The 23,469-nt window shown below is 51.9% G+C and overlaps 2 protein-coding genes across 23 annotated transcripts in view; one reads left to right on the plus strand and one right to left on the minus strand.

Moving 5' to 3' along the window:
* Positions 1-242: 242 nt before the first annotated feature.
* On the plus strand, positions 243-20,092 carry CHRNA2 (cholinergic receptor nicotinic alpha 2 subunit). Of its 19 annotated transcripts, none has more exons than XM_035269939.3 (7): positions 243-377; positions 8,524-8,700; positions 9,724-9,944; positions 10,319-10,363; positions 12,320-12,429; positions 15,918-16,932; positions 18,122-20,092. In XM_035269939.3, the coding sequence occupies exons 2-7, from the start codon at positions 8,622-8,624 to the stop codon at positions 18,245-18,247; spliced, it is 1,596 nt and encodes a 531-aa protein (XP_035125830.1). In that variant the 5' UTR covers positions 243-377; positions 8,524-8,621; the 3' UTR covers positions 18,248-20,092. The 19 variants fall into 19 exon arrangements, with proteins under 19 accessions (XP_035125830.1, XP_078203314.1, XP_078203317.1 ...); XM_078347188.1 differs by lacking the exon at positions 243-377 and adding an exon at positions 878-1,253 and having other exon boundaries at positions 9,724-10,176; XM_078347191.1 differs by lacking the exon at positions 243-377 and adding an exon at positions 878-1,253 and having other exon boundaries at positions 9,724-10,176; positions 15,923-16,932.
* A 366-nt stretch (positions 20,093-20,458) lies between these two features.
* Positions 20,459-23,469, minus strand: part of PTK2B (protein tyrosine kinase 2 beta) — a 133,824-nt gene continuing 130,813 nt past the window's right edge. For all 4 annotated transcript variants that reach the window (XM_003734571.6, XM_035269934.3, XM_035269935.3 and 1 more), the window contains one exon: positions 20,459-21,543. In XM_003734571.6, coding sequence (XP_003734619.4) covers positions 21,328-21,543 — 216 coding nt within the window. In that variant the 3' untranslated portion in view covers positions 20,459-21,327. The remainder of the gene's footprint in view (positions 21,544-23,469) is intronic.

Genomic DNA, 23,469 nt, shown 5'->3' on the forward strand with positions numbered 1-23,469 from the left:
GAGCAGAGCTAGAAATCCAGCCTCAGCAGTCTGCGGCCAGGTCATGTCCAGGGCCCTTGCTTTTAACAAAGTAAGGGAGATGAGCTAGCAAGTAGCTTGCGGGAAAGGCTGAAACTGAGGAGTGTTTTTAGGATGGGGAATGAGCTTAGTTAGGGGCTGAGGGGAAGGAACAAGTCGGGAGGGGAGGGAGGGTCTGAGAAAGCCTGGGCTGTAAATAGAGGGGGTGCTGTCAAGATCACAGCGGGCAGGATTCGCCAAGCACGGAAAGAGGCAGGAGTCCTGACCTGACGCTAGAGAAAAGGAGGCTTCTTCGGAAAATCAAAGGCAAGGTCACCTGCAAGGAGGCTGAGGAGGTGACAGGGAAGCAGCCACACCGGGTGAGTGGCTGTGTGAGTGACCTCCGGTTCTCTAGGCTGGTCGGGGGAGGGGTCCCACAGGGGACGAGGGGAAGGGGAGAACAGTGGGCTGGCTGACAGCTCTGTCCTCACTCCAAGTTTGCTGAAAACTCTACTGCTGTTTTGACAGACAGACCCGGGACCCAGGACCCAGAACCTGTGGGTGCACTCAGGGGCCCCGGTCAGTGATCCTGAAGCCTAGGGGTCCACAGAGCAGGGAAGGGAGCATCGTGTCCACGCAGCAGGGAAGGGAGCATTGTCGTGACTGGACAGTGGTGACTGGACAGAGGGAGGGAGAACTGCATCTGTCCCCACCGGACACAGGCTGGAGAGTCACAGGCTCCTCCTCCTTACCCTCCAGAGAGGGTGTGTGTGTGTGTTTGTGAGAGAGAGAGAGAGAGAGAGAGAGAGAGAGAGAGAGAGAGAGAGATTGAGAGAGGGAGAGGGCAGCGTGAGCCTGTGTGCTTGCGAGCTGAGCCCTCATTCCTTCCTGGGGTCAGGCTTAGGTTTCAGCTGCAGAATCGCTTGAGCTGGGCTGCCTGCGCTGCCCTCCTTAGTGACACTTGCGTGAAGCCTCTCTGGCTGCCAGAGCTGAGCAGTCCCAGAAAAAGCGACCTCTCTGCAGAGCTTGCCCAGCCATCCCCGGGAAGCCAACTGCCTCTCACTAAAGTCCTCCTCTTGACGGGGTGTCTCCTAAACCCTCACGCTTCAGCCCCTGTTTGACCATGAAATGAAGTGACTGAGCTCTATTCTGTACCTGCCACTCTATTTCTGGGGTGGCTTTTGTCAGCTTCCCAGAATCTCCAAGCCAGGCTGGTTCTCTGCATCCTTTGAGCGACCTGTCTTCTGTAACCACAGGTAAGAAAGGTGCCCAAGGCTTACTCTGGGGGTGGCGTGCATGTGGAGAGATTGTGGATGTGGGGTCAAAGAAACATTACCAGTTTCTGGGTACTCAAGAGGGGGTTATGTCTGAATGCTGAATGTCACCTGCTCCCGGAAATATTGTCATCTCCTGGTTGTCCCTGTTGGGGCTGTCCACAGCCAGGTGACGATGAACACCTCCTGGCTAGAATGGCCAGCCCAGTCTCAGGAATAGTGGCTTTATTATACTGTATCTGCTCCAATGTCTTTATTACTGCTGTCCATTCTTTTGTTTATTTATTTATTTAATCATTCAGTAAATTGACTATGTGCTTTAAAAAGGCTAACAGACACCGATGCTATTTACTGGCTTAGAAGGTAAATACCTTCCAGGGCTCTTCAAGTTCTTCACAGCTGGGCTTGTCCCAATGCTGGAATTTGTGAAGTGGATTCCTCCTTCCGCTGGTGTGGTAGTTCAGATGACCTTCAAGATCCCACCCAACCACGAGATGTTAAACTTCTGCAATTAAGCAAAGCAGATATCAAAGCTAGAAATGTGCTCCCTGGCCCCTAAGCACCTCTAGTGAGCTTACTTGGATAGAAACAGTACTGTTTTATCCAATGCAGGGGCTTCTTTGGGAGTGTAGGGTTGCCAGCTGTGAAAAAGCAGAGACCTGTATGCTTGGGGAGGTTGTGACGGCAGAACTCTCCTTTGGGGGATGGCAGGGAGGAACCAGGTGGGATGGAAGCGGGCTTTCGGGAGAAGGAAGTGTTAGTGAAAAGAGGAGAGTGTGGCCTGATGTGTGGGAAGCTGGAAACAGCAGAACCACGGACAGGGAAGGGAGCTCAAATCACCTCGACCTCCATGGAGCCAGGATTCAGGCGGGCTGGAGGTGCTGCGCGAGTGTGGGGGTGGGGTGGGGGTGGGCTGGCACTGGTGTGCAGGAGCAGCGACACAAGTGCAATGGGGACACTGACGTCTCAGCACTTTACGTGTGCAATCTCTTTTACACAGGCTTCTCTGTGCACCCCATTCACTCAGTGAGGTCCCTTTACAGTTAGGGACCTCAGCCCACTGTCTCCTCTTCCGCAAATCTGACAATCCAGCCACTGAGAAGGTCAAAGCCTGCAGCTGTTTTTCTTTTGACACCTTCCTAACCAGAGGTGGAAGCTTCCTCTAATTACTGTTAATCGCCTGGAAAATTCCTCCTTTGGTTTCCAGTGACAAATGAAATGACATGATATAGTGGGCTCCTCGTAGGGGTGCAGATTTGAGGCATCTCCCTGGGAATACACCCTCCAGAGTCACTGGGTCTTATGTGCACATTCTTCTGGAGGGTCTCGGGTGGCTCTTTTTGGTTCTCTAGATGACGCAATTTTAGCATGCCTGGATTCCTATTCTCAGTATTGGAGAAAAAAAATCCTTTTTTAAAAATGCACTTGGTTAAAAGGTGAAACAGATGATAGTCTTGGAGTCTGCAGCTGTGACATTGGCTGGCTGGGTGAGAATGTGAATCTGCACTACAGGGACCTCCCAGAACCTGGGATCCAGGTGGGCCTGCCTTTGGGGTGAGCTGCCTATGCCCTCTCCTCACTTGTCCTCAATTGACCTTAGTCCTGATGGTGGCTTAGCAATGACAGACACAGTGCTAGGGTCTACAGAACACAGGAGGGTAGTGGTTGAGTTGGTTATACAAAATCGCCCTTCTTCACACCACATCATCGTTTATCATGTTGTAGTTTAGAAGCTAAAGACCTTAGTTTGAATCTCAGCTTCATCGCTTTTTATCTGTATGGCTCTGGTCAACTTCGCAGAACATCAGTTTTTTTACTTACATAAAAGGGATAATATCTCTCCCCCACAGCCTCCTAGGGGTCATGTGAGGCCCAAATGAGGTCGAGGCTGCAAAAGTGCCGCGTAAACCTGAAAACTACATAAATGCAGGTGTTCTTAAGAAGACCTTTTAGGAATTAACATCAAGGGGGATTCTGAAACGCTCGTTCCCTGAAATGAATCAGCCTCATGTTCTAATATCTAGCAAAAACATCAAGCCTGGATGAAAGCAGATGTAGGCAATGGAATTTCACAACTCTTCTTTATTTTAACTAGCAAATGAAGCTTCCAGATGGCAGTGAGCCACAGGTAAATGGGAGAGGGCATGGAATCTTTGAGGATGTTAAATCCTCCAGGATGGAAAGGATTAAAGAGGGACAAGGAACCAGAAAGGCAGCTTTGTGACTGTCGGGTGTTTGGATGATTGCGGAGAGCGGAGAAAAAGCTTCACCTGCTCTGCAGTTGCCCCTGGATATGAGTGAAATTCAACCTCTGGTGTCAAGACAAGTGTCTCTAAACTCAAGTCAAGTCAACTCAAGCATCCCTCAGATGCTTACGCAGATTCAGACTCAGGGAAGAACTTCCCAATGCGGAGAGTTGTAAAAGCCTGGAAAGCCCCCCCGCCCCACGATAATGGGGCTAAATGAATAAAGTCATGCCCACATTAGGGGTGGACACGTGGATGAGACTCTAGCATTTCCCTTCCTTTTGGTTCTTCCCTCCTCAAGCTCACTCAGTCCCTTGTCCCTGGTGCCCGGCACACTGTTGGCCCTGATGAAGAATGAGGTAGTGCCATTCTCTAACAGTCCAAGCAAAAACAACGACAACAAAACGAACGAGGTTAGTGGAAAAATAAAAGAATAAACGATCCCGCCCTAAGTGCAAACGTTTGACGCAGTGCTTCTCCCCAAATTGACAAGCCTTGGTCTCCTTCAGCAGGCTCTTGGAGCCCTCGTCCTCCCCTGGGTATCTTTGGCAGGTGGCTCTGCACACCTGGAACCCACAGAGTGAGCTGCGGCTGCGCTTGGGGCCGGAGGGAGGAGGTGAATAAGAGACAGTGGTCACCCCTAAGGAGCAACCTCACGACAGGGATTTCCACGTTTCTCTGAAAGCCCCATTTGACCTTTCAGATCAGTGTGGTGATCCCATTTCCTGGGCCTCAGCCCTATGGTGATTCCAGCTGAACACAGCTGACTTAAAAAAAATTATTACCATAGTAAAATATACATAATTTACCACTGTAACCATTATTAAGTGTATATAGTTCATCACATTAAGAAGATCCACATTGTTGTGTAGACATCACCACCGTCCATCTGCAGACCTTTTTCATCATCCTAACCTGAAACTCTGTACCCAATGAACAATAACTCCCCACTCCCCACCCCTAGCTCCTGGCAGCCACCATTCTACTTTCTGTCTCCAGGAATTTGACTATTCTGGGAACCTCCTATAAGTGGAATCATACTGTCTTTGTCTTGTAACTGGCTTATTTTACTTAGCATAATGCCCTCACGGTTCATCCTTGTTGTAGCATGGGTCAGAGTTTCTGTCCTTTTTGAGGATCAATGATATTCCATTGTAAGGACAGACCACATTTGTTTAGCCATTCATCTGTCGCTGGAGACCTGAGTTGCTTCCACTTTGTACACAGCTGATTGAGGAACTGAACTCCATTGCGATGGAAGAGTGGAGTCAAATCTACACAAAGTTTGGGTGAGCTCCTGCTGCTGTGAGATGAGGGGAGGCCGTGTAAAACACACTGCAGATATTGCTACCCACTTGAAAATTCTTTAATATTAAGTAACGGATACATCCTAATAGTGGGAAATTTGGAAAATGCAGAAAACTGTCAAAAAGAGTAACAATCACCTCTAATCTCTGTGCCCAGAGATAACACAGGTGATCTATTTGTGTGAAGAAAAGAGATTAAAAGAGAAAAGGGCAAGATGGTAATGCCAGCTCTCTCTGGAAATCGTTAGCTGTGCTCTTTCCTTTGCAATGCCTGCTTGGGGGAAGTCCCCTGGGGACAAGCCCCTACGCCTTTGAGGGCCAGAGATCCCGGATCCCGCCACTGCGGTTCACCTGAGTCACAGAAGCGGCCGATGCCCAGGCTGGGGTGGGTGCTGTACAAACATTCTGCATAATTTGCAGGGCAATGTGAGTTTACTTACACATGATATAAAGCTGCAGGGTTTGCTGTGTGGACATGGCAGCTCTAGCCCAGTGTACTAGGCCTATCTATGGAGGAGCTTCCCACTGCCGGGACCCCCTGCTCCTATCCCGTGGAGGGGCACCGTTCTGGGAGGGCTGCGGGATGCTTTCTTGGGCAGCTCACTTCATGTACCGGGAACCACCGGCCTTTTCCACCTGCCAGCTGGGGATTTTCGGAGCCAGGAAGGAATCAGGAACCTCTAAGTGCTGGGGCAAAGGGAGGAATCCCAGGTAGCGGGTGGACGGGTCAATATCATCCTGAAGGAACAGGAGAGAAATGTAATCCTCTATTTCCAATGAGTCTTTGAATTGAAACTTCATTCAGTGTGGGCCCCTTTCCCCAAAAACACTGGCGTCTGTGCTGTAGTCAGTATTTGCCAGCAACTCCAACACATTAAAATTCACATTCCTTCCCACCTTCCTCTTCTCCTACTTGGCATAAAGCATCACTGTGCAATGGCACTGGGTCATGGGCCCTGACAACCGGAAGAGCAACCTGCTCCCTGCCCAGCCCTCTGAAGTTCCCTGGGGGCTTTCATGGGTACAAGTGATCTCATTTGCTCCTGTCACTCCTCCCGCAGAGCAGAAAGTATTCTGTCTTTATCTTAAGACAGAATCCCAGGGGGATTGACCGGCCTTACTCAGATCATACCTGGTGGTTTACTTTTATTTTTATTTTCCTTTTGAGATGGGATCTTGCTCTGTCGCCCAGGCTGGAGTGCAGTGGCATGATCAGAGGTAATTGCAGCCTTGACTTTCCCAGGCTCATGCCATCTTCCCATCTTAGCCTCCTCAGTAGCTGAGATCACAGGCACATGCCACCACACCCACCTAATTTTTAAAATTTTTTATAGAGACAGAGGTCTCATTATGTTCCCCAGGCTGGTCTTGAACTGCCGAACTCACACACTCCTCCCATCTTGGCCTCCAAAAGTGCTGGAATTACAGGCATGTGCTACTGTGCCCACCCTTGGTTTATATTTTTCAAGCCACTTTTACCCTTATTATTTTTTTAAAGTTGTGGCAAAATACACATAACATAAAATTGATTGTTAGTGGCGTTTCGCACAATTGGGACATGGTGCAGCCATCGCCACTATCTAATTCCAGAACATTCTCATCCTCTGAAAGGAAATCCGCACCCGCTATCTGTACCGAGAGCCATTATTCTCTCTTTAGGCCACATACGCGATGCGTCCCTGAACACGAGGACTCGCTCTTCTCCCCATCGGGGTGCTGTTTCAGAAAATGCTGATTTGAATGTATAAGCTTTTAAGGCAATCATGTTATTTTAGTGATACACACACACACACACATATATATACATACATATATACATAATACACATATATACATATAAATATACATTAAAACATATACATATATGTTTTAAATCACATACTGTGTAAAAGAACATTTAAAAATACTGCTTTCCCCAACTCTCCCATTTATGAAATATTCATTTCATGCGAAACATCATGTTTACCCTCATCTTTGACATCCGCGTTCTTCCGGTCACTAGAACTCTTTGCGTCTTGGTTCTCCATCTTTGGCAAATATCACTGTTCCCACAGTCAAGAGAGTTAGTTGCTGCTTCTTAATCCAGGAGGCGTTCGTTTAGTTTTTTGATAATAGCTTTTCTTGAGATATAATTCAAATACCATAAAATGCACCCGTTTAAAGCGTGCAATTTGCTGAATGTTAGTTGATCCCCGCATCTGTGCTACATCACATCACCTAGCCCCAGAGCTGTCTTATCCCCGCTAAGGGAAACTCAGTGATCATTAAGCAGTCACTCCCCATCCCTCCTTCCCGCCACCCCTGCAACCACTAATCTGTGTTCTGTCTCTGTAGATTTACCTATTCTGCATATCCCGTATCAATGGGATCATACAATGTGTAGGAAAAAACTGCAAACTGTTTTTCTCTGCTCTCACTCCACAACAATCGACATGGAAGACTTCTGTGACCCCCAAAGATATGGGGATTTCTCCACCCAGAAGCCAGCAGTCAATTCTGCAGCAGAGACCAGCTGGGTGCCTTCTGATTCAATTCAGACACCATCCACCTTGAGACAGCTCAGATCCCACAGGCCGAGGGCTCAGTCCCCAACACTGCCCTCAGTTTCAATGCCAATCACAAGTCCCAGGTTGTTTTACTGGTGCTTCTAACCCACTGGCTATACGTTGGGTTTCTCATGATCCCCTCTCTGGGTTCGATTAACTTCCTAGAGTGCGTCACAGAACTCAGGGAAACACTGGCTTATAAGAGACAGTGTAAGTTATAGGTAAGGTACAGGAAGGCATACGGAGCTTCCGTGCCCTCCCTGGGCTCATCACCCCTCAGGAACCTCCAATGTTCTGCCATTTAGAAGCTCTTCAAAACCTGTCCTTTGGGGTTTTTATGGAGGCTTCATTATGCAGCATGAATGATTAATCCAGGGGCCACTGGTGATCAACTTAACCTTCAGCTCCTCTCCTGTCCCTGGAGATTTGAGGGGCGGGACTGAAAGTCCCAACCCTTTAAATCCTGCCTTGGTCTCCCTGTGACCAGCCCCATCCTGCTGCTACGTAGGGGTTTTCAGCCACCAGTCATTCAAAAGGAAATGGTTTTGGAGATTCCAGCTATCTTAGGAGTTGTATTCCAGGAAACAGGATCGAAGACCAAATCGATATTTCACAGTATCACCTTCAGTGTGTGGCTTTTTGCGACTGGCTTCTAGTACTTTGCACCGTGCTTTCAAGGTTCCTCCACGCTGTAGCATGCGTTAGTGCCTCAGTCCTTTTTATGGTGGCAACATGTTCTGTTGTAAGGATTTACTGCCTTTGTCCATCCATTCAGCTGATGGACATTTGTTTGGACAAAAGGCTGTTTCCACCCTTCGAATCTTGTGAAGAGTACTGAATACTACCATGATTCTTTTATTAACCACCCTTTGCAGTATGATTATCCACATTTTACAGAGGAGCACTGAGGCAAAGCAATGGGGACCTGGGTCTTATCTTGTGCCCTTCTCTGTCCAGCATGTCTGGGCTGCTCTTAGGGCAGAGTCCCTGGCTGATTCCTCAATAAGCCAGGGAGAGCCCAGGTGCACTTAACTGCTGAGAGGCCTGTTGAGGGCCTTTTGCTCACTTTCATGCCTGTGTAAAGCATGAGAAACAGAAATATGTCTATGTCAAGAGTACATGTCCCTAAGGGCCCTTTCTTGGGCTTACTCAGGTTTGGTGGTGACAGGAAGCCTCGAAGAATCCAGCAGCAGCTCTGCTGGGGACACGTTCTAAGGTGCAACCACAGCAAAGCCCTGATCTGATTTCCTGATGCTCATGGGCCCCTCCTGTCCTGCGCTTTTGTCCTTCATGAAGCTTAGCCTGTGGTGGCTCCTTCTGATCCCAGCAGGTGAGTGCCTGTCACCTGTCATTGTAAGACTTCATCTCACACCTGTCAACTCACAAAAAAATTGTAGGGAGGAGTCTGCCGGTGGACTCCTTGCAACTGTCAATGCTGCAGGGGATTTCAGAGGCCGTCAGCCAGGTGGCTGGTTCCACTGGGAGAGGTGGAGGGGCAGTCACAGCTCTGACATTAGCGTCCCTGTCACCTTAAATGTCTTCAAGCTTCACTGTCCTCAGCTGCAAAATGCAAATAATGTTGTGGACCTCCCAGGCCTATTGTGAGGATTAAATAAAAGTTTGTGACCAGCATCTGGGATACAGGAGGCACTGGGGACACAGCGTTCTGTCACAGATGGTGCTGACATGTTTTTCTGGGACTTGGAGCTGTAGTTCTCGGCTTGCTTAAATAGCAGAGCCCTGAAAGGGGGAAGCTGTTTGCTGAACACAGTGAAAACTGACATGAGCGATGTCATAGAAACATTTTGAAATGCTTTGTTTATCTGATAGCAAGTAGCAAATATCCACAGTTTAAGAAAAACTTGGGGAGGTTCCCAAAGCAGTCAGTTTCCACGTTAGCATGACTGGTTCATTAGACAAGTGGGTGGGAATGGGAGACTGCTTCCCCTGGTCAGGTTCACTGCAATGCTGAATCTCTTCTACCTGCAGCCCCCCCACCTAGACTAGGTGTCTCCCACACTTCCCCATCCCTGCCCCCACGGGACTCCTCCATGTGGAGCTGAATCTTGTCTCTAGATTCAGCTTTCCCCACTTCCCTGCCTCTGCTCTTCCTCTTGCCGCCCCCCCAAACCCGGCAGTACTATTTCCCACTCTTTTCTTCTCTGACACCGCAAAGCAGCTGACCTTTCCTGAGCTCCGACCCCACAGCCTGCTCATGCTGTGCTCAGCTCTGATAGACACCATCCTCTGCCATCCTCAACGGTGTTTTGAGATAGGTTCTGGAGTAGCAGCTCCATTTTACAGATGAGCAAACTGAGGCTCAGGGAGGCTAAACGGCTCTGATTTGTGGCAGGTGGAGAGGAAGCCAAACACCCACCTTCCAGGGCTCCCGTAGACCCCCTCTCCTCTCCCAGCCCCACGGCATTGCCACAGGGTGGCTCCCACACCCAGGCTGAGGACCGGCTCTTCAAACACCTCTTTCGGGGCTACAACCGCTGGGCGCGCCCCGTGCCCAACACCTCGGATGTGGTGATCGTGCGCTTCGGACTGTCCATCGCTCAGCTCATCGACGTGGTGCGCCTGTCCTCCCATCCCTGGCCCCGGGGAAAAGAGATCCCAGATCACCCACTGCTTCCTCGGCCCCTTTGTCTCTCCCATCCGGGCCCTCATGCACAGCAGTGACCCGGGGTCGCGGTGGGGATGGCTCTTCCCAGGGCTGCTACGCCCTCCCCTCTACCAGCTCTGGAGCCCCCTTCTAGGAGGACGTTGATTGGAAGCAGTGTCCGCGTGACCCCAGAGAATCTGAGTAAGGGTGGGGTGTCAGAGTGGGTGTCAGGTGGGCTGGGCTTGGGGTGTCCGACTTATCAGAGGGTCTGAAACAGCCCACCCCACTCCACTCTGTCTTCTGGGCACACCCCTCTAATTGCTCTTCTTTCTTTCTGGGCCAGGATGAGAAGAACCAAATGATGACCACCAATGTCTGGCTAAAGCAGGTGAGGGGCCCCTCCTCCAGTCCAGGCGGGAGGGGACTGGGAACCCGTGGACCCCAGAGTCCCCCAGGACTTCTTCGCTAGTGAGATACCAGGGAACAGCAAGACCCTGAACTCACAATTTACCAAGCAGGTGCCACGTGGGATGTTCCCAAAGCCGACTTTTCCCCGGGGCCTCTGCTCTGTGACTGGTCTTGAGTCTAGTGCCTGAGAAGGTGGCCTGCAAGAGCCAGGCGGCGCTTTCCTGGGAGCAGGCATCTGTTCATCCCTTCTGCGTGGGAATCCTCCCCAGAGCATCACGGGGGTTCATTCTGCCCCTTTTATAGCTCAGGAAGCAGAGAGCAGATGGGCTGGAAAAGGGGGCCCAGCTGTTCCTGACTGCAAGCCCCAGGCTCCTCCTACGGGAGAATGCTGAGTGCTTAACGTCTGTGCTGCCACCCAAATACCCCAAACTTACAGGCTCCCAGCAGCTGCCAGCTCACTGGATCTCATGGCTTTATGGCCAGGAGTATGGGTGGTTTCTTCTGCTTTATATGGCAACCACTAGGATTACTTGGTGCTGTATGACTGAGGGTTCGTCTGCTCTGGAGGGTCTAAGACAGCTTAATTCACACATCTGTCGCGTAGCAGGGATGTCTGGAAGGCTCTGGAAGGTTCTGGAAGGCTGAACTCAGATGGGCCCCTTGCCCTCTTCAGGCACCCTCAGGGTCTCTCCAGCAGGGGAGTCGGACTTCTTGGTTCTTGGCTCAGGGATTCCAGAGTAAGGGACCCAAGAGACAGGGAGTAAAAGAAACTCAGACAGCATTAATCTTGTTGTATACTACTGGTCAAGACGGTCTTGGAGCCCAGTTAGATTCAGGAAAGGGAGCATGGATCCGACTTAGGTTGGAGGCTTCTCTCCCTCTGAGGCCGTCACCTAGGAGCTGTTAGGGGTCACTTGGCTCATCTTACGGATGTGCCAGCTGAGAACCAGAGGGAAGCAGGAACTTGGAAGCCACCCAGTCATGCTGTGTGTGTATGCAGGGAGGCAGGCCTAGAACCTGGTTGCCACAATTGTCCCCAGAGGCTGGTCGCCTGGGCTTCAGGGTTGCGGTGGCAGGGCAAGGAAGGAGTGCTGGAGTTGAGTCAGGCCAATCAGCAATGCCTCTGATTGGCCAGTGATACTGGGTGAGCTAGGTAACCGCTCAGAGCGTCAGTTTCCTCATCTGCAAAATGGGGATAACACATTCTACTGCCACATGCCTGGGAGTATTAATGTATCCCAGTGTGGTATGGGTGCCTCGAAATGCTGGTTGGACCTGAAAACTTGACAGATGGACTATGGAGACAGAATAGGAACCTGATGGAGGTAGGGGCACTGCCTAGGACCTGCCTTGGTGGAGGCGGGGTGAGGCCCAGTCTGGTGGGACCCCTGTGGGGCATTTGGGAGTACAGCTTGAAAGTCCTCGAGTAACCCCTGCCTCAATGTATCCCTCTGGCAGGTTGATTCTCCTGTCTCTCGTCCTCGGTTTGCTCATCTGCTAAATGGGGAGATGCTTTCACCCACTCTGCATTCCCTGCTTGGCTCTGCCATGGAGGCTTTTCATAGATGGAGAGTGTAAAACAAACCATAAACTGTGATGCACTAAAAATGAGAGACTTCACTCGAGATGAGTGAGGTGGCTCGCCGGGGTTCTCCAGCTGGGATAGGCAGCACGGGGACTAGAGGCAGGACCAGGGTGAACTGCCTGTGCCCGGGACCTGAACGGTTAAAGTCCAGGCAAAGCGAGAAGGTTGGTTCCTTGTTCAGAGCCCTTTCCCAGCACTGCAGCTCCCTCCACTCTTCTGGGCTGGATGGGGAGCCGCTGGCTGCTCTCAGGGGGCCGCTCGGTCCAGTTCTGCGCATCTCCAAGCTGCGCTAGCGTTGCCCTAGGATGCTCCCAGGAAGCGAGGTTGACACAAGTCCCTCCCCACACACAGGAGTGGAGTGACCACAAACTGCGCTGGAACCCCGCAGATTTCGGCAACATCACATCCCTCCGGGTCCCTTCCGAGATGATCTGGATCCCAGACATTGTCCTCTACAACAAGTAGGAAGCCACTGGGGTCCTGGGGAAGGACGGGAGGACCCCTGCCCGGGGTGCACCCCTGGAGTCAGCTTCCGCGCCTCCCTCATGACTGCTCTGTGGAGGTTTTTCCCGCTCCCCATTCCTTCATTTATTTCCTTTTGTTCTCACTGTACACCAGAATGAGTGGCAGCTGAGCACCTGTTAGGTATCAGCACCTGCCACTGTGTTAGAGGGACAGAGATTTGTCAATACTGAGTATTCTTTGAAAAATGTGGTGCAGGCTCAAAAAACAATCCCGTGGGGTTGGAGTTGTGAGGGCGGCCCTGTTGTGCAGGCAGCAGCAGGCAGATACTCAAAGGGCATGCGCTCACTGCTCTGTGGTTTTCTGTCTCCCAATCATGTTATTTTACAGTTGTCTTCAAAACTAAAAAGGAGTAATCTTTGAGCACAGTGACAAGAGGTTGGTAGAAGGCAGAGGAATCTGAAGAGAGTCCCAGTGGACAAAAATAAATGAATAAAAAAGTTTTGGGCCGGACGTGGTGGCTCATGCCTGTAATCCCAGCACTTTGGGAGGCTGAGGAGGGCAGATCCCAAGGTCAAGAGATCAAGACCATCCTGGCCATCACGGTGAAGCCCTGTTTCTACTAAAAATACAAAAATTATCTGGGTGTGGTGATGTGTGCCTGTAGTCCCAGCTACTTGGGAGGCTAAGGCAGGAGAATCGCTTGAAGCCAGGAGGCGGAGGTTGCAGTGAGCCGAGATCACGCCACTGCCCTCCAGCCTGTCGACGGAGTGAGACTCCATCTCAAAAAAAAAAAAAGTTTTGATAGAATAAATAGACATCTATAATTTCATTTCTGTGTTTGGTATCAGGCAATTCTTCCCTTAGAAGTTAAGAAGTTAGTATGAAAAGATGATTGGTGTTATGTTCATCTAAAAATGTTTTCTAAGGCGGGGCTGGAAGGAGGATGGCTTCTTTGAGTTATTAATAGGTGTGAAAAAGGGCTCTGTGGTCAGATAATTTAGGATAAGGTTGTATGTCATAACACCCACCCCCATCCCTGCCTAAGGCCTTTGGAAAATGGCAGAGCACAGCAGCATTGAAAAGAATGCTATTAGAAGTTCAGCAGCAAAGACACTCACCTAGTCCAGCACTTCCCAATTCATTTGATCCTACTTTGGAAATGCTATTTTTAAAGAATGAAATAAAAAGAAAAACGACCCATTTCTGGATTGTGCGTCTTCAGATGGGTCAGATGGTTTTTTACACTGTCCAGTTCTGGTCAGAACTAGGCCCTTTCACTGAAGCCATTTTGTCAAACACATGTTCGTCACGGGTTCTCACACTGGCAGCTCTCACACTGCGGGTACCTAGTGTTTTCGGCTCCTGCGGGACTCACGAACTCCCCACCCCATGTTAGCTCTGTGCCCATAGCTGGCACCCAGGATCCTTCTAGTTTCTGCTTCCTGTGCATGTGGCAGAGGTCAGGAGCAAAGTCCTACATCAAACATGACTTTGAGTTTGAGGATTAACAGTAAGACCTCAGCCAGTGTTACTTGATTATTACAAGAAATTCTTGGGGGGGACAAAATTCCGAGCCAAAGTCTGCTGACATTTAGAGAAGGGTCCTCTCCACCCAGATACCCCACTCAGGGTTAACTGGAAGGCCTCAAAGAATTTGCAACGTTCCTTCCCCAAAATGAGCACATGTTGCCATCTAGCGGTCATTGTGTGTGAAAACCAAAATGTTTAGAACACATTTTTTTTGGCCGGGTGCTGTGGTTCACGCGGGTAATCCCATCACTTTAGGAGGCACAGACGGGCGGATCATGAGGTCAAGAATCGAGACCATCCCGGCCAACATGGTGAAACCCAGCCTCTACTAAAAATACAAAAATTAGCAGGGTGTGGTGGCTCACGCCTCTACTCCCAGGTACTTGGGAGGCTGAGGCAGGAGAATCACTTGAACCCGTAAGATGGAGGTTGCAGTGAGCAGAGATCGCTCCACTGCACTGCAGCCTGGTGACAGAGTTGGACTCTCTCAGAAAAAAAAAAAAATTAACTTTTTTTTTTAAAACAAGGTATTTGTTACTCTCTTTCAAAGTTCCTATTTCCAGCCTGCGTATATTCTCTACCATGGAACTACTCCACGGGGGGGGGGGGGGGGGGGAAGCCCCGTGTTTCCAAGCACTCTTCTGATTTCTTGGAGTTTAGGATTGACTGTGGGAATCGGAGGCGGAGGGAGGATGGTTAAGACTAAAGCAGGAGCCTACGCCACCTCCTGGCAGAATCAGGGCTTCCAGAAAGTGCTGCCTGACAGGTCACCATTATTTCAGTGTCCCCAGACCCCTTATGGGTCCTCGAATGCCTAGTCCCATGATACCCCCCACTCACCCTCTACTCTTAGCCCCAGCACGCCCGTTGAGTTTTGCACTTCCCACCTGGTCCCTGTGGGACCCTCTACCTGAAGGCTCTCCGCCCATTTCTCAGCCAAATCCTGGCTTCGGCAGGCTTCTCCATGACCCTGCCCACTTTCCAGAAGGGAGTTTCCCCCCAAAGGGTCCAGAGAACACCCGGACCACCCTCCTAGTGTTGCCAACGGCCTCCCTGATGTTGCAGTGGTTCCTGGAGACGTCTCATTTCCTCATGACTCCTTAAGGACAGGGATCTTATCTCATATTCCTCTTCTGCATAGTTCTGGTACAGGCCCTAGTGGATGAGGCTGGCTCAAAAACGCATGTTAAATGGATACACTCAAGGGAGTACCTTCACCCGCAAAGATGTTAGGTCTCTTCTGAGCAAGGGTAATCCCAGGTGGAAATGGATCCCCCTCCTGAGGGGCCGACTCATCATCTGCTTGGGAAGAAAAACAGACACATAGATATCACTCTAAAATATTAAACCTTCAGTGCACAGGAGGACAGCTTTGACCCCCTGAGATGTCATCTCCACCCCAACCAATCAGCAGCAAGCACTTAGCCACACCCATCCCTTCCCCAAATCTGCCTTTGAAAAACCTCTAACCTGCGAACTTTGGAAGAGATGCTTTGAGTGCCAACTCCATCTCCCACATGGAATGGCTGGCCTTGTGTCTATTCAACTATTTTCTTACTGCAAACAAAATAAATACCACATGAATAAAAATAGGCAATCAAACAACATATACCCCAGATCACAAAGCTATATATTTGTCATATAGTGATAGATTATATATAATCATTTTACATTATATATATAAACATCAAAATGTTATTAGTGGTTGTTTTTAGAATTCTTGGTACTTCCCTCTATTCCTCACAATCCCTCCTTTTGTAATTAAGAAGGTAGTAATTGACAAGACAGCTCAGTGGCTACACCTGTGTGTGTTGGGGTAGACTTACACACTTGCGTAAATAAACCCTGCCAGGTCTGATTCGGTTCTTGGGGGCCCCTGCTGCCGGCTCTCTGAGCAGCCTGGCTCCGGCAGGTGGGTGTGCAGGGGTCCCCCCAGCTCTTCTCCTCTCCCCAGTGCAGATGGGGAGTTTGCAGTGACCCACATGACCAAGGCCCACCTCTTCTCCACGGGCACTGTGCACTGGGTGCCCCCGGCCATCTACAAGAGCTCCTGCAGCATCGACGTCACCTTCTTCCCCTTCGACCAGCAGAACTGCAAGATGAAGTTCGGCTCCTGGACCTACGACAAGGCCAAGATCGACCTGGAGCAGATGGAGCAGACAGTGGACCTGAAAGACTACTGGGAGAGTGGCGAGTGGGCCATCGTCAATGCCACAGGCACCTACAACAGCAAGAAGTATGACTGCTGCGCCGAGATCTACCCCGACGTCACCTATGCCTTTGTCATCCGGCGGCTGCCGCTCTTCTACACCATCAACCTCATCATCCCCTGCCTGCTCATCTCCTGCCTCACGGTGCTGGTCTTCTACCTGCCCTCCGACTGCGGCGAGAAGATCACACTGTGCATCTCCGTGCTGCTGTCGCTCACCGTCTTCTTGCTGCTCATCACCGAGATCATCCCGTCCACCTCGCTGGTCATCCCGCTCATTGGCGAGTACCTGCTGTTCACCATGATCTTCGTCACCCTGTCCATCGTCATCACTGTCTTCGTGCTGAACGTGCACCACCGCTCCCCCAGCACCCACACCATGCCCCGCTGGGTGAGGGGGGCCCTTCTGGGCTGTGTGCCCCGGTGGCTTCTGATGAACCGGCCCCCACAGCCCTTGGAGCTCTGCCACCCCCCAGGCCTGAAGCTCAGCCCTTCTTATCACTGGCTGGAGACCAATGTGGATGCGGAGGAGCAGGAGGTGGTGGTGGAAGAGGAGGACAGATGGTCGTGTGCAGGTCACATGGCCCCCTCCGTGGGCACCCTCTGCAGCCATGGCCACCTGCATTCCGGGGCCTCAGGTCCCAAGGCTGAGGCTCTGCTGCAGGAGGGTGAGCTGCTTCTGTCACCCCACATGCAGAAGGCACTGGAAGGTGTGCACTACATTGCTGACCACCTGCGGTCCGAGGATGCTGACTCTTCGGTGTGTTGGGGTTGGGAGGGGGGCCAGCCTGGGTGGCCCCATCAGCCTTGTAGGGAACCACCTCACCCCAGAGTGTGAGCTTGGGCAGCTCAGGTTCCTTCCGTGAGGACACGCTTTCCTGGTCACAGTCCTTAGAAACATGGAATAAGTGGAGAGAGAGCACGTGTAGCTGGCCACTCTGAGGACACTTATTGGCAGGTGGCAGGTTACACATCATGGGGTCAGGTATGAGCAGCTCAGTCTAACAGGAAGCCTGAGAGCTGGAGAGGGAGGACCCCAGATGCTGAATCCCGTGACTCCCTCCAGCTCCCACCATTGCCTTGGAGGTGGTGGGAGGTGGGGGGAACATTTCAGGAGAGACCCCAAAAGTCAGCTGTGCAGCAGCAGCCTTTGTCTTGTCTTGGATGGTCTCTTCCTCCACCTCCTTGTTCATGGGCTCTGGGCATTTTGCAAACTTCACTCCACCCCCGGGCCCCTGCCATGGCACTGGCCTCTCTCTGCCCCCTACCCCAGCCCCCATCTGGCATTGCTATGTGAGCAGGCCCCTGCTCTAGCACAAAATTCTTATCAGCCTAGGGAAGGATGAGAGGCAGGGAGGTTATTACTGGGTGGCCTTGATGAATAGATCAGAAAATTAATCATGATGTAATCCAGGAGCAGTGGGGAATCCAGGCTTCCTTGCCTAGGCTGTGAGCCCAAATTCCACAAAGCCCCCCGCCCTATCCCCAGCCTGCCCAGGGTCCCAGCCACCTTTGCTCTTTCCCTCTCCCCAGCTCCAGCAGGTGGGTGAGGTGGCAACATGTGGGCAGCTAAGTCTGGGGTTGCACTGATGTCGCTGCAGGCCCCTAGGAGGACTCGTGCCCCGGGGTGGTCCTGCTGCCCTTTGTGTCCCTCTAGCCTCCTTTACCTATAGCTGGGGAGCATACTATGGACAGGTTTGGATATGGAGGGGCTTCGATGCAAGCAGAATCACCAGGGGAGCTTGCTGGAGCCTTGAAACTGCTCATTGTCCCCTCCCCTCCAGTCACCCGGCTCCCTGCACTGACCTTTGCTCCCCTGGGTCTCTGTGGGGCAGTTGCTGCTGTCCCCATTGGCCATCCTTGCAGAGGCTGTGCATGGCGGGGGTGGGGGGGCGCTGCGTTTGCTTCCCAGGCCTGGCCCCTGTCACTGTGTGCTGTCTTCCTCGCAGGTGAAGGAGGACTGGAAGTACGTCGCCATGGTCATCGACAGGATCTTCCTCTGGCTGTTTATCATCGTCTGTTTCCTGGGGACCATTGGCCTCTTCCTGCCTCCGTTCCTAGCTGGAATGATCTGACCGCACCTCCCTCGAATTGGCTCCCAGGGCACCCCCGCTGACCATCTTTTGACCATCTCTGCTGCAGCTGCCTCTGGTGTCCCCTTTGGGGTCAGCAGGTGCCTCTCCATGGAGTCCTGACCCTGGTCCCAGCATCGCAGGCTTCCATCCAGCTTAACGAGATTGTACCAGGGCTGAGAGCCTGCTGGACAAGCCCTGTTTTGGATGCTGAGGAACTAGGGAAGCTCTGCAGAAAATCACAAGATGGTGGTGACCAAGTGGGGCAGAGTCAGATTCTCCTGGAGGAGCGGTGCAGACCCCAGTGACAGAACAGTCAACCTGGGGGACACTGGGGACAGGGTGACGAGGAAGGGAAGGCAGACCTCAAAGGACGGGTCTTGGGGCAAAGGGGAGGGTTTCTTGGGGTGGAAGGACTCTGAACGATGTTTGGATTTGGGAATGAGCCCAAAGTGCCAGAACAGCCGGGTGAGGTGGGAGCATGGAGAGCCAGGTGGGGGTCTCTCTAAGCCAGGCTGGGGGTGAAGTTCAGAGTCTGTCCAAGTCTGCAGGGTTCTGAGCTGGATGGTCCAGCAGGGGAGTGATACAGGCTCTTCCGGAAGGGGAGGAAGCAGGAGGCAGGTGGGGTGGATCTTCCCTACAGGGGAGGGATGGATGGTTGGATACAGGTGACTGGGCTATTCCATCCACCTGGAAGCACCTTGGAGCCCCCAGGCTTCTCCTTGACGTCACTCTCCTCCCTTCCTTGCTGCAAAGTGGCTCTGCACCAGCAGCCCCAGGAGGTCTGGCACAGCTGAGAGCCACGGCTTGCAGGGGCTCCGTATGTCCCTACACATGCAGCAGCCAAACAAGAAAGACCATCCTGAGCCACTCCTGACCCAACTCAGACTCGTCTTGTTTGCCCTGTCCTCCCTCCCTCCACCTCTCCACCCCTCCTCCCGTCACCCCCTCCCCAGGCACCCTGTTCCCTATGCCTGGCTCCATCGGAAGGAGGCCTCACTTGGGAGCTGAAGATCTTTACCTTTAGCTCCTTTGATTCTAAACTTCTCAAGGGCAGGGCCTCTGCCTGTTACTTTTCCCACCCCCAGCACCCAGCACAGCGCAGGGTGAGTACTGCGCTCTAGGCATTTGCTCTGAGCGGTTGAGGGGAGCAAGCTGGCTTGTTTGGGCCCCAAGACTGCTGTGCAGATGGCAAAAGCTGTGCTCCCGTCCCTTCCCAGCCTGTCCCATCTCCCCCAGAGCCCCGAGGTGTGTTGACCTGCCCCGAACCTTTCAGAGCAGCCTGTGTATGCACCTTGGAAAGCACCACCCCAAGGACCGAGTCTGCACCCGGGAGCCCAGGCCGAACGGCTGCTCCTGGGATTGGGCACCAGACCTCTCCCCAGCTCTGTGCAGACCCGAGAGTGGGACCTTGACAGCTAACAGCTATGGCCACTGGGTTCTTGAGACGGCGTGGAGACTCCAGGTAGGAAGCCGAGCAGGGGAAGCTTCCAGTTTTTCTGGTCCTACGGGTCCCCTCCTTCCAAACCCCGAAGTGTCTCTCCCTGACACCCCCAGGAGACACCTGCTTGCCTTTGACACCCTGGCCCAGGCCCCACCACACCTCGCTTCTTTCCCACAACCCCCTGCTCATGGCTCATCTGGTCTCTGGCTCCTGACTACTCTGTGCACGCAGCCCCCCGCGCCCCCTCTCCTCCCACTTGTTCTTCGGAGGCCTCAGAGCTCTCAGGTCCAGGCTCCCAGACCCGCTGTCCTGGGACAGTGATGTTCGCTCCAGTTATCCACATCTCCCATCCATCTTGCATGTGATAAAGAGAGTAAATAAAGCTGCATCTACTGCTCGCTCAACTGTGTGGCACCCTCCCTGCCAGCCGCACCTCAGTACTGCCAGTGTCACCCAAGCCCCTCCAGAGACCGGGTGGTTTGGGGGCCCCACTGGGGGAGAAATGACATGGCATTCCTGATGTAGCCATAGAGGGTACCATCCTGGGTCCCTGGAAAGTCGCCCCCCACTGCCTCTGCAAGGGCAAAGGGGCCAGAGCACACCCCTGACCCAATGCCGGGTATCACTGTTCGCCCCTCCTCGGCCGATGCCCAGCACTGGAAAGCTCTGATCTCCAACCAGTGTGAACACCATCGGTTTCTTCCAGAGCTTGGCTCACAGTCCCCATTCTCCCCCAGTGGGCAGATCAAACAAACAAAACCAACCGCAAAGCAAATGGGACAATTTTAATTCAACCACAAGTCAAATAGAAAGAGGTTAAAAGAATGTTTATGCAAACACGAGAGAAAAGAAGGGTGCAGATGAGAACGGGAGGAGAAAAAAGAGGAGGAGTAAAAAGAGGGAAAAGGGAAAGAAAGGGAGAGTAAAGGGACAAAGAGAAAGGGGCAGGAAGAGAGAGGATTTGGCCCAAGGTCCTGTCCTGGCCCCATCTCTCTGCTCCTTCCCCCGATGCTTGGTTTGACAACACAGCGTCCCGTGCCCAGACTCCCAATTAGCTTGTTCCTGGACTATGTCCCAGGTCCTCTCTCAGGAGGGCACATGCTGTCAGTCCAGACCAAACTCACATTAAATAAATTCCAATATACACTGTACAAGAACACCAGGCCCATCCCTCTTCTCATTGGCTGCCTGACCCCCAAAACAAAGCTCCTCCTCAGCTTCTCTGTGCATCAGGGGACATCTGAGGGCCGAAGAGGAAGGGAAAGGAATAGCTTGGTTCCCAAATTGACCTGCCATGTCCATGTATAAAGCTAGGGGCATCACGTGACCCTCCCGCCCCCATGATCCCCCTGCATGGACTGGGTGGGGTAGGAAGGAGTGGCCAGGCAGCAGCAGTGCCCCCTCCGAGCCATCTTTGTCACCCTCACCCTGCGTCCATAGCCCAGAGTCCCCTCTGTCCAGCTGCAGCCTGAGCAGTACAGCCTGGGGTAGGGGTAGGGAGAGGGGGTCGTGCAAAGTGGCAAGGGAAAGTGACTCCCCTTGGCCTTCCCCCTGGAAGACCCACATGACCAACAGCAAGGCAGGGGAGGTACATGGCAGGCAGGGGCAGAAGACGCAGGCAGGTGGCTCCCACCCTCTGTCACTCTGCAGGCGGGTGGGCCAGATTGGCCAGAACCTTGGCCTGGTCAACGGCATCGAGCAGGTTCTTGGCGTCCACGGCCAGGGTGTGTGAGGCTGTCAGCATCTGCCTCTTGCACTCCTCACTCAGGGAGGTCACGGCATTCTGCTGTGCCAGCCTCATCTTGTTGATAAGCTCCGCCAGGTCTTTGTTGAGCAGTTTCTGGGTACCCTCGATCTGTAGGAAGATCACACAGGAGAGGCTAAGGGGGCCCCATCTATGCCTGGAGGATGGGGAAGCCACAGAGGTATCCGCCTGCATGCTGGCCAAGGCAGTCGAAGTCCCCTGGAAGCGAATCAGACCTAGGAGTGGGCTGAGTGCAATGCCCATGCAGGCTGGAGCCAAGTCTACAAGGACTGACACCACTGCCATCCCACCCCTGGCCCAGCCTGTGTAAGCCCAGCCTGACCCTCCCTTCATGACAACAGCCCCTCAGGCTTTCTAAAATGCAAATCTGATCATAGCACTGTTCTTTGTTTTTTTTTGTTTTTGTTTTTGTTTTTTGAGACAGAGTTTTGCTCTTGTCACCCAGGCTGGAGTGCAGTGGCATGATCTCAGCTCACTGCAACCTCCATCTCCCAGGTTCAAACAATTCCCCTGCCTCAGCCTCCTGAGTAGCTGGGATTATAGGCACCCGATACTACACCTGGCCAAGTTTTGTATTTTTAGTAGAGATGGGGTTTCACCATGTTGGCCAGGCTGGTCTCAAACTCCTAACCTCAGATGATTCTCCTGCCTGGGCCTCCCAAAGTGCTGGGATTATAGGTGTGAGCCACCATGCCTGGTCATCCACTGACGTCTTGAACCCCTCAAAATCATCCACAAGGATTGGAATCAACTTCTTCCAAACGGTTAATGATATTCTGACTTCTTCTCATGAATCACAAATGTTCCTAATGTTACCTAGGATGGTAAATCCTTTCCAAAATGTTTTCAATGGACTTTGCCCAGATCCGTAAGAGAAATCACTATATATGGCAGCTACAGCCTTAGAAATGTATTTCTTAAATAACAGAAATTGAAAGTAGAAATTACTCCTTGATCCATGGGCTGCAAAAGAGATGCAGCGAAAACAATCTCCTTCTGTATCTCCGTCTGATATCTTGAGTAGACACACTGTCAGTTAGTAATATTTTGAAATTTTTTTCTGAGTAGTAGACCTCAACAGTGGGCTTATGATATTCAGTAAAACATGCTGTAAACAGATGTGCAGTCATCCAAACTGCATTGTTACATTTACAGAGCACAGGCAGAGTAGATTTTGCCCGCCGCTCCCCGCTTTTTTTGGAGGAGTTTTGCTTTTGCTGCCCAGGCTGGAGTGCAATGGAGTGATCTTGGCTCACCACAACCTCCGCCTCCCAAGTTAAAGCGATTCTCCTGCCTCAGCCTCCCTAATAGCTGGGATTACAGGCATGCCCCATTACGTCCAGCTAACTTTGTATTTTTAGTAGAGATGGGGTTTCTCCATGTTGGTCAGGCTGCTCTTGAACTCTCCACCTCAGGTGATCCACCCACCTCGGCTCCCAAAGTGCTGGGATTACAGGCGTTAGCCACTGTGCCCAGCAGATTTAGCTTAATTCCTAAGGGCCCTGAGACTGTCAGAATGCCCAATAAGCATGGCTTGAACCAGTCGCTTTAGCCCCTAGCAAGAGTCAGTCTGTCGTTTGAAGTTTTGAAGCCAGGCATGAACATCTGCTCTAGCTATGAAAGGCCTAGATGGCATCTGCTTCCAACAGAAAGTTGTTCATCTACATTGAAAAACCCATGGTTTAGCGGAGTCACCTTCATCGGCGATCTGAGCCAGGTCTTCTGGAGAACCTGCTGCAGCTTCTCCATCAGCACGTGCTGTCTCACCTTGCCCTTTCATGTTACAGAGGTGGCTTCCCTCCTTCAACCTCATGAACCAGCCTCTGCTAGCTTCCAGCTTTTCTTCTGCAACTTCCAGAACCTCTCAGCCTTCATAGAATTGAAGGCTTTGCTCTGGATTAGGCTTTGGCATAAAGGAATATTGTGGCTGGCTTGATCTCTATCCCGGGCACTTGAACTTCCTCCGTATCAGCAGTAAGGCGGCTTCACGTCATCATTCATGTGTTCACTGGAGTA

Source organism: Callithrix jacchus, chromosome 13, assembly GCF_049354715.1.
Source record: "Callithrix jacchus isolate 240 chromosome 13, calJac240_pri, whole genome shotgun sequence".
Taxonomy (NCBI): domain Eukaryota; kingdom Metazoa; phylum Chordata; class Mammalia; order Primates; family Cebidae; genus Callithrix; species Callithrix jacchus.

What these genes read in the sequence shown, in the direction of transcription:
- CHRNA2 (XM_035269939.3), top strand. Translation starts at nt 8,622, where the DNA reads ATGCTCATGGGCCCCTCCTGTCCTGCGCTTTTGTCCTTCATGAAGCTT. An exon ending in CCAATGTCTGGCTAAAGCAG is followed by an intron (nt 10,364 to 12,319) that starts GTGAGGGGCCCC and finishes CCCCACACACAG; the next exon opens with GAGTGGAGTGACCACAAACT. An exon ending in GACATTGTCCTCTACAACAA is followed by an intron (nt 12,430 to 15,917) that starts GTAGGAAGCCAC and finishes TCCTCTCCCCAG; the next exon opens with TGCAGATGGGGAGTTTGCAG.